The 10,265-nt window shown below is 44.1% G+C and overlaps 1 protein-coding gene across 2 annotated transcripts in view; it reads right to left on the bottom strand.

Annotated features, from left to right (window-relative positions):
• Nucleotides 1-2,670: 2,670 nt before the first annotated feature.
• Nucleotides 2,671-10,265, bottom strand: part of KDM3B (lysine demethylase 3B) — a 78,863-nt gene continuing 71,268 nt past the window's right edge. For both annotated transcript variants that reach the window (XM_054249828.2, XM_008985573.4), the window contains 4 exons: nucleotides 9,517-9,656; nucleotides 8,924-9,100; nucleotides 7,477-7,611; nucleotides 2,671-4,015 (listed from right to left, as the gene is read on the bottom strand). In XM_054249828.2, coding sequence (XP_054105803.1) covers nucleotides 3,935-4,015; nucleotides 7,477-7,611; nucleotides 8,924-9,100; nucleotides 9,517-9,656 — 533 coding nt within the window. In that variant the 3' untranslated portion in view covers nucleotides 2,671-3,934. The remainder of the gene's footprint in view (nucleotides 4,016-7,476; nucleotides 7,612-8,923; nucleotides 9,101-9,516; nucleotides 9,657-10,265) is intronic.

The raw sequence follows: 10,265 nt of genomic DNA, 5'->3' as shown, positions 1-10,265 counted from the left end.
GCCGTTAAAGGGGAGGTCCCTGCCGCAGCGGCGGGCCGTGGGCGGTGGCGGCTCTTAAAGGGGAGGCCGGGAGGCCTCGGCGGCGCGCCCCCCGGCACCTGCTGTGGCCGGGCGCGCGCCTCTGACCCTCAGCGTCCTGCCTTTCTGGAATCGCTTGTTCATCTTTCTTGGGTTTCAAGCCCTAGGCTGTTGTCGTGGTTCCATCCTGAAATCGACCCTGCCCACCTCCAGCGCTTACTGTGCAACAGCCCCTGTGCTAACAGCTTCAATGCATTGCCAGTGAATCCTCTAGACCACCCTATCAGGCAGGGGCTGTAATTGTCCTCATTTTGAAGATAAGAGAATGGGAAGCTTAGAAGGTTCAATAATCTGTTGAGAGTCACAAAGCCATGCTGCTAAGATGATCCCAGGAAGCCTACTTTAAACAGGTTATATCCCCCAGCTGCTGACTAGCAAACTCTCCTCTCATCACAGGCCCTGGAGACATTCACCTGAGCTCACAGGTACAGCCACACCTGCCCACTCCACTCCTCATCCCCGTTGAAAGAGGATCTCCCCTGGCCTGATGATCTGTTTTGTTTTTTGGGACAGGGTCTTACTCTGTTGCTCAGGCCGGAGTGCAGGGGCACAATCTCAGCTCACTACTGGGCTTGAGTGATCCTCCTGCTTTAGCCTCTCAAGTAGTTGAAACTGTATACAGGCCGAAGCCGCCAATGCCCAGCTAATTTCTGTATTTTTTTTTTTTCTTTTCACCAAAATGAGGTTTTGCCATATTGCCCAGGCTGGTCTCAAAACTCCCGAGAGCTCAAGTGATCCACCCGCCTCAGCCTCCCAAGGTGCTGGGATTACAGGTGTGAGCCACTGGGCCGCTGGTCTGCCTTCTTAGGTTGTCACCTCCTAAGCTTTGCAGGGGAACAGAGGTTTATGCTCTCAATGTGGTTACTCCCAACAAAGGGTCAGCTTTCTTTTCAAACAGAGGGGCTGGGAGAGGGCCTGGGACTCCAGTTACACCCCCATCAGCAAGCACTAGTGGCGGTGAATGTCCTGATTCTGACATTTATATCCAGAATGTAGGCTAGGCCGCCTCCTGATCTTCAGCAAAGCAACCAACCTCCAACCATCCACTACCCCCCAGCCCTATTGCTCTCCTTTCCTGTCCCATTTTAAAGCTTCTGCATTCCTCTACCCTTTATGTTGAAGTGTAATCCTTCTGGTGACCACAGCGTCAACCTGTGCCCATGGGGCTGAAAGGACATATTCAGAACTGTGTATTTCAAAGAGTCATGGTCTTATTCAACTCAGTATTCTTGAACCACACAATGGTCTATTTCTAACATGATAAATTGTATTTCCAGGTTCAAACGCTTTAGAGGACATTTCCCAAAAGGTTCCAGAGAAGCAGCCTCTGATAACCCTTCTTGCTATTCTTTATAACTTCCTCTCCAGAAAGCCTCTTCTAATTGGAATTGGAATGCAGTTGTTCGTAGTCCCCACAATTAAGCACTTGAATTACTGCTTGATAAGTCCCATATGGGCCTCTCCCACCATCTCTAAGGTGATCTATGGCCATGTTTCACGCAGACAGGCCGTCTGCTTAAGAATTCCACCACAGGGCCGGGTACGGTGGCTCACACCTGTAATCCCAGTACTTTGGGAGGCCGAGGCGGGTGGATCACGAGGTCAAGAGATCGAGACTATCCTATCAACTTGGTAAAACCCCATCTCTACTAAAAATACAAAAAATTAGCTGGGCATGGTGGTGCGTGCCTGTAATTCCAGCTACTCAGGAGGCTGAGGCAGGAGAATTGCCTGAACCCAGGAGGTGGAGGTTGCAGTGAGCCGAGACTGCGCCATTGCACTCCAGCCTGGGTAACAAGAGCGAAACTCCGTCTCAAAAAAAAAAAAAAAAAAAAAGAATCCCACCACAGATTGTCCAACTTTGCTCAGGCCATGGCCTTTCTCCTCAGATTTTGCCACCTTTCCCACTCCATTCACAGAGCATAAAGTATGGGGAAACGTGTCTCCTTTCTACCCCAGCTTTCCCACTCCATTCACAGAGCATAAAGTATGGGGAAACATGTCTCTCTTTCTACCCTCTTACTCATGTGGCCCCTTCCCCTCGCTTCCAAGTTCCAAACCATAATGACCTTACCCTGGCACTTTCCTTTCTCCCAACATGGCACAACCTTGAGAAGCAAAGAAAAATATTTGTGGCAGGTCATGGTGGCTCATGCCTGTAACCCCAGCACTTTTGAGAGGCTGAAGCGGGCAGATCACAAGGTCAAGAGATAGAGACCATCCTGTACAACATGGTGAAACCCAGTCTCTACTAAAAATACAAAAATTAGCTGGGCGTGGTGGCCTATACCTATAGTCCCAGCTACTTGGGAGGCTGAGGCAGGAGAACTGCTTGAACCCGGGAGGTGGAGGTTGCAAGTGAGCTGAGATCATGCCACTGCACACTAGCCTGGCAACAGAGCGAGACTCAGTCTCAAAAAACAAAACAAAAACAAAAACCCACAAAAATACATACATATATATATATGTTTGTATGTATATATACGCACAGTCATGAAGACCTGGAAATGAATCCCCCACCTCCAACCCAACTCCCAATCTGATGTTATTTTGGAAGGGTTGGTACGCAAAGAATTTAGTCCACTCCAAACAGATTTGTTAGATTTTTAATAAGAACATGGAAATCCCAATCAGCCCTTCAACAAAATTAAAATACAGAAAGTGAAATTAAAAGTATTCTACAGTAAATGACTTTTATTAAAAAAAAAAAAAAAAAAGTAACTGTGAACATATAAACAGCCTGCAGGGCACTACAGTACAGCTGGAGAGAGATACATTTTCCAATGTACCTATGGGTCAATGAATTCCATCATTTTCAAATAAATCCTTAATCAGACTCCACTCAGTTGGAAAGTTTTGCTGAAAATATTTCTGGACAAAAAAAAAAACCTCATGTTGGAAATCAACTGTCCTTCCCATTTGGAAATGTGAGGAATCCCCAGGGAACACACCACAGCTCAGAGGTGACAAAGTTCCTTCTCATATGACAGTTCCCCAAGGTAAGACTAAGATGGGAGGGGGAGAAACTAAAAGAATCCTAAAAAAAGCCAATTTTAAGAAATTCTGCTTTGGCTGATTTTGTGCTATAATGGGTAGATGATTTCTAAAAATCATATTTCTTCAAAGAGTTTTATATCGAAAGGAAGACTAAATGTAATGTGCCTTTCCTCATAATCCAGGAAAACAACTGTGGTATTTCAAAAATTCTAAAAATATCTACTTTCATGAAATAGTAACTATTTCACTACAAACCTATTTTTCACTAAATACACACATTTCCTAATCCTGGAGCCTCCTGGGAAAAGCAGTGGGTTCTCCCTGGGCCCTGCAAGGCTCCAGTGTTCACAGGAGAGTGTGGGGAATGGCTTCACCCCGTCTCCTGGGATGGGCCTCGTCAGAGGTCATGTGCAGAGACGCTATCAGGCTTCCACCAGGCATGTTTAAGCAATTACCCCCTACTTGTACCAGTTATGTGATTTCCCTGACCTCCAAACACATTCCCATTTAACTAGGCACAAGAAGAAAAGAAAAGAAAGGTGTGCCCATGAATCTCAAATCAGGAGAATGTGCAGGAAAGCCCCGCCGTGTTCAGGCAATTTGGATTCCCAAAAGCCCACAGGATGGGGATGTGGCACTCTTGGCTTGGAGTCTGAAACTGTATGTGTGAACAGTACGACTTTCCTGTGTCAACCTTCGGTGTTGAGGCAGCATAGAAGAGAGTGGCTGGAGAGTTTGGAATACTGACCACACTGGCTCCGGGTGAAGGGCTTCTGCTCCAGCAAAGAGCCCTGCCGTTCCCTGTAAGTGTTGTGAGTGAAAGACCTGCTTCACAGGGAAGTTTGGAGTTTCTCCATGCCTAGGACCTTGCAAGTTTGGATTCATGAGCCTTGAGGGTGCCAACTGCATCTTTCACTGCATGGTAAATGATGTTCTTCACCTAGAGAGGGTGAACAGCAAAGTCAGTTCACAGCAGCCCCATGCAAATAAATGTATGTTCTACCTTGACTGTAAGCCTACTGGTTAGTGGGGAAAATTCCCAAAAAGGACCATGCGTTCCTACACAGTCATTTACAAATTACATAGGGCATAAAGTCTGTACTCAAAAATAATAATAAAATCCTGTGAACGGCACGGCTATCTGATCACCATCACTTATGTGCTTACTATGTCCTGGGCAGGCTCTGTTGCTGAACTCTCTTTTATTTTTTAATTTAAAGACGGGGTTTCACCATGTTGGTCAGGCTGGTCTTGAACTCCCGACCTCAGGTGATCCACCAGCCTTGGCCTCCAAAGTGCTTGGATTACAGGCGTGAGCCATCATGCCCGGCCTGTTGCTGAACTCTTTATGTGGCCCTTCGCTTAATCCTTGCCAGAATCCTATGAGGTAGGTTCTATTATGATCACCCCCAGTTTACAGATGAAAAACTGAGGAAACTCAGGCCACAGTGAATGCCTGGAGAACTTTGCTTCCTTATATGGTTAAGAGGCTTCCCTAAGGTTATACAGAAAACAAGAATGGAAGGTAGGATTATGGCATATTTTTTTCCTTTGTGCTTGTATGTTTTCTGATTTGGAAAACATATTACATGTGAAATTGGAATACACAATAAAGGTTATTAAAAAAGTGAAGAGGCATATTTAAGTGAAGAGGATAAAGATGGTTTTCTTTTAAAGGGCTGACAAGAAAATTGAGGTTATTTTGGGGGAGGAAAAGTGGGGAAATGCATAGTGGAAGGGTACATGAGGGCTTCAACCAAGTAGTTGCTGTATATGTATGTATGTGTGCTGTAATTTCTTAAGTTGGGTAATGGGCATCCAAATCCCTCTTATGCTATTCTCCATTAATTTTTTTGCATTGCTTCAACAAAAATTTGAGTACCTACTATGTGTCAGACATGGTGATAAGGAAAAGCAGTAAATAAAATAGTAAATTCCTGCCTTCACAGAGCTTAAATAACTTACCTTCTAGTACAGTTAAGTAACAGATAAAAATCTATCTATGTATCTATGTATGTAGGTATCTATCTATCTATCTGATGGTGAAAATATTACAGAAAAAATAATGCAGTGAAAGTGGGACAGAGAATGCTGAAGCAGGAGTTGCTGTTATTCCAAACAGCATAGTCAGGAAAGGTCTTTGTTTTTATTTTTTGTTTTCAAATAAAAAGACAGAGTCTGTTGCCCAGGCTGGAGTGTAGTGGGGTGATCATAGGTGACAAGAGCTTTGAAACTCCTGGGCTCAAGTGATCTTCCCACCTCAGCCTCCTGAGTGGCTGAGACTGCAAATACACACCCAATATCCCTAGCGCAGTAAAGGTGTTAAGGATAAGGTGACATGTTATCTTTACATTTGCATTCTATTTAAACAGCAGTGTTGGATGGGTGTGGTGACTCATGCCTGTAATATCAGCATTTTGGGAAGCTAAGGCAGGTGGATCACCTGTGGTCACGAGTTCAAGACCAGCCTGGCCAACATGGCGAAACCCTGACAACTACTAAAAAGAATTAGCTCAGCGTGGTAACACATGCCTGTAATTCCAGATACCTGGGAGGCTGAGGCAGGAGAACTGCTTGAACCTGGGAGGCAGAGGTTGCAGTGAGCCAAGATCATGCCACTGCACTCCAGCCTGGGCAACAGAGCAGGACTCCATCTCAAAATATAAATATATAAAAATAAAAGTAAACACCAATGGTGACTATACTTTGTATAAAAACTTTATGGTAGGCTGGGTGAGGTGGCTCACTCCTATAATCCCAGCACTTTGGGAGGTGGAGGCAGGCAGATTACCTGAGGTCATCTGTTTGAGACCAGCCTGGCCTGTTTGAGGCCATGAGTTTGAGACCAGCCTGGCCAACATGGTGAAACCCCATTTCTACCAAAAAATACAAAAATTATCTGGGTATGGTGGCGCATGCCTGTAGTCCCAGCTACTTGTGAGGCTGAGGCACAAGAATCACTTGATCCCAGAAGACGGAGGATGCAGTCAGCCAAGATCATGCCACTGCCCTCCAGCCTGGGCAACATAATGAGATCCTGTCTCAAAAAAAAAAAAAAAAAAAAAAAAAAAAGCAGGTAAGACTCAATCTAAGAGCAATTAAGAAAAACCTCTTCAATCTGATCTGCCAAGAACCAGGCATACCAGAGGAAAAGTGGCCACAGTGAAAGCCTAGAGAATTCTGCTTCCTTATTCTTTGTCATTTTTATGCAACTAAAGTACCTAAGTGTATTAATGATGAAATTCTGCCCTTCAAATTCCAATCCATTTCAAGAGCAGAGGAAACCTAATCTGACTGTTCAGCTCTGCTCTACAAGGGGATACAGTTCTTAGGAACATGAACTGTAATCCCTAGCAGAGCTCTAAGAAACTAAGCCTGCATAGAAATCTGTTACGAGAAACACCTTCAGCGCAATATTTCTTCTCAGAAACAGGCTTAGAACATGATGCCATAGTGCTTTTCCCACCTGTTTGGGGAGGTCAGTCTAGTTAGTTACTAACACTAATAACACTGTAACTCTGAAGGCGAGAGAAATAGAGGACTGTCACAACAGAAATGATTAGGTTAAGCAGTGGCCCACACCTGTATTCCGAGCACTTTGTGAGGCTGAGGTAAGAGGATCTCTTGAGCCTAGCCTGGGCAACAGAGACCAAGCTCTATTAAAAAGAAGATAAACCTTTTTTCTGAGATGGAGTCTTGCTCTGTCACCCAGGCTGGAGTGCAGTGGCATGATCTCAGCTTACTGCAACCTCCACCTCCCACTTCAAGAAATTCTTCTGCCTCAGCTTCCTGGGTAGCTGGGACTATAGGCGTGCACCACCATGCCCAGCTAATTTTTGTAAAAAAGAAGAAAAAAAAAAAAACAAATAAAATTAAGTGGGGTGTGGTGGCTCATGCCTGTAATCTCAGCACTTTGGGAGGCCAGGCAGGCGGGACTACGAGCTCAGGAGTTTGAGATAAGCCTGGCCAACATGGTGAAACCCCATCTCTACTAAAAATACAAAAATTAGCCAGGAACAGTGGTTGGTGCCTGTAGTTCCAGCTGGTTGGGAGGCGGAGGCAGAAGAATCGCTTGAACCTGGGAGGCGGACATTGCAGTGCGCCAAGACTGTGCCACTGCACTCCAGCCTGGGTGACAAAGCAAGTCTCCATAATAAAGAAATAAATAAATAAAATTAAAAAGAAATGATGAGGTTAAAAGATGAATATTCTCTAAATAAAACTGAGGAGGACTTATTAAACAATTCCTGAAAGGACTCCATATCCCCCAGCTTTCCTGCGTCATTTCTCCTCCACAATTAGACCTTCAAAGAATACCCTCAGAAAGGAGAATGTGCTTTCTGGTGTAATGTATATAAGTATGCAATGAGAAGACAGAGTGGGGTAGAAGGAGTTATTTACCTGCAGTTTATCCTCATGATTTGTATGAGTGTTAGAGAGATGCCTGAATTCCTGAGTCAGGCGGAAACAGTGCTTTACATGTTCTGGAGATACAAAGTCTTCTGCTACTTTTATGCAACTGTATAGATTGTGAACCTGAGAGAGGCAAAGTACAGAGGAGAAATATCAGACATTAGAGATTCAATAAATATGGAAAACATCCATGATATAGTTAAAAAATTTAGAAATAAGTATATTTCCATTTTTGTAATAACACAGAAAAGCTGTAAGTGCAAATTTATAAATAAAAATATTGACCAGGTGCAGTGGCTCATGCCTGTAATCCCAGAACTTTGGGAGGCAGAGGCACATGGATTGCTTGAGCTCAGGAGTTCAAGACCAGCCTGGCCAACATGGCGAAACCCCGAAACCCCGTCTCTACCAAAGGGGAAAAAAAAAGGAAAAAGAAATACATAAAAATATTAGTATTTGCACAGAAAATGTTCTGGAAAAATATACACCAAACTCTTAACAGTAGGCTACATCTGAGGAAAGAAACTAGATTGGGAAAGTGGGATAAGGGGATTGAGAAGAAGAGTAAGATATAGGTAGCTCAGCTAGGATTTGTCACTTTTTCTTTAATAGCTTACATTGTTAAAATTATTTTATTTTACTTTTTTTTGAGACAGAGTTTTGCTCTTGTGGCTCAGGCTGGAGTGCAATGGCACAATCTCAGCTCACCTCAACCTCTGCCTCCCAGCTTCAAGTGATTCCCCTGACTCAGCCTCCCAAGCAGCTGGGATTATAGATATGTAATGCCAGCAATTTTGTATTTTTAGTAGAGACAGCGTTTTTCTTCATGTTGGTTACGCTGATCTTGAACTCCCAACTTCAGCTGATCTACCCACCTCAGCCTCCCAAAGTGCTGGGATTACAGGTATGAGCCACCAAGTCTGGCCCTGTTTAAATTTTCTTAAATGAACCTTAACATTTAAGGTTAAGAAAATAAAAACATAAATTGGGTGCGCTGGCTCATGGCTGTAATCCCAGCACTTTGGGAGGCTGAGGCGGGTGGATCATCTGAGGTCAGGAGTTTGAGACCAGCCTGACCAACATGGAGAAACGCCGTCTCTCCTAAAAATACAAAATTAGCTGGGCATGGTGGCATATGCCAGTAATCTCAGGTACTTGGGAGGCTGAAGCAAGAGAATTGCTTGAACCTGGGAGGTGAAGGGTGCGGTGAGCTGAGATGGCACCATTGCACTCCAGCCTTGGCAACAAGAGCAAAAGTCTGCCTCAAAAAAAAAAAAAAAAAAAAAAAAAAAAGGCATAAAATAAGTTGTAGCATAAGCAAAATCAGTCTAATTCAGCTACTTAAATCTTAAATCTCTTGGTAGATTAGCAAGAAAAGCAGAAATAAGAAAACATCCATGGAACTGTTCACCCTAAGCCCCAAGCAGGAACTCACCTGGTGTGGGGCTCCAGCAGGTATGAAAACAGCATCACCTAGGAACTGCACGATAGCCCAGCCTTGCACGCCATACTCTTCATAGAGTCTCTTACGGAGGGTCTGGTCCAGGTACCAACTTTGGTCATGAATTGGGTCATGATCAGGGGGGTTCTCTTGGCCTTGTTCTTCTCCAACCTGAAGCCATCATCAAAATCCAAAGACAGGAAAATTAAAAATTATTAACAGCATAAATCCAACTTGCTGCAGCAATATCCTAGGATGGGGTGAGGGTGACAAAACCTCTGCTTTATTCTACTTAACATCCTCTATGTGTGGATGCAAGCCTTTGGGCTTTTCCACCAGAGGTACCATGGCAAACAGGTCTGTCTTTTTTCTTTTCTTGTTTCAGAGACGGAGTCTACTATGTTGCCCAGGCTGGAGTGCAGTGGCTATTCACAGGTGCAATTCTACTACTGATCAGCACGGAAGTTTTGCCCTGCTCCGTTTCCGACCGGCCAACCGGTCTTTAATGCCAAGGAACTCCACATGAGAAACCCTAGACAGGGTGTCTTGATATGTGAGCTGGGAGCACAGTCCATCCAGGGGCATACCTTTCTAAGCAGCTCCCGGATCTTCTCTGCATCCTTGGCTGCATAGATGTGCCATAAAGCACCTGGCTTCTCTTTTCCATCATGAATCCTCTGCTTTGTCACCTCATCAGCATCTCCCTCATCAATTGTCTTGAGTACCTCTGAAAAGAGCAAAATGACACTTTCAATGTAGTTAGCCATTTCAGTACCTCTGAGTTAAACAAAATGTCTAATTCAAACAAATTCAGTTTCTACTCTTCTCCATCTCTGGAATAATATAAGACAGAATCAAAGAATCAAAATTCATACTGGTCTAAGCACCCTACACACACAACGAACAACAACAAACCTTCCTTATTAGAGCTTCAGCATTTTTGGAGGTATAATTTCCCCATAAAACACATTTCTTGCTCAAACTGTGTAGCCATATCTTATGTTTAACTTGCAGGCTATTTCCTGCTACAAGTATATGGAGTTTGTATCTTTTCTCAAGACCCCTTCAAACACTAGCATTCTGGATCTAAGCTCACCAAGCATAAAGCATCACTGGCAAGTTAAGAGGGTTGGCTTCTAATGCTTATCTGTTATAATCACCTTAAAAACAAGTAATGAATGTTGCAGGTGTGCAGAATCAAAAGCAATTGTAGGCCAGGCATGGTGGCTCATGCCTGTAATCCCAGCACTTTGAGAGGTTGAGGCAGGAAGGTCACCTAGGTTAGGAGTCTGAGACCAGCCTGGCCAACATAGTGAAACCCTGTCTCTACTAAAAA

Source organism: Callithrix jacchus, chromosome 2, assembly GCF_049354715.1.
Source record: "Callithrix jacchus isolate 240 chromosome 2, calJac240_pri, whole genome shotgun sequence".
Taxonomy (NCBI): Eukaryota; Metazoa; Chordata; class Mammalia; order Primates; family Cebidae; genus Callithrix; species Callithrix jacchus.
This window is presented reverse-complemented; position numbering and strand designations above follow the sequence as displayed.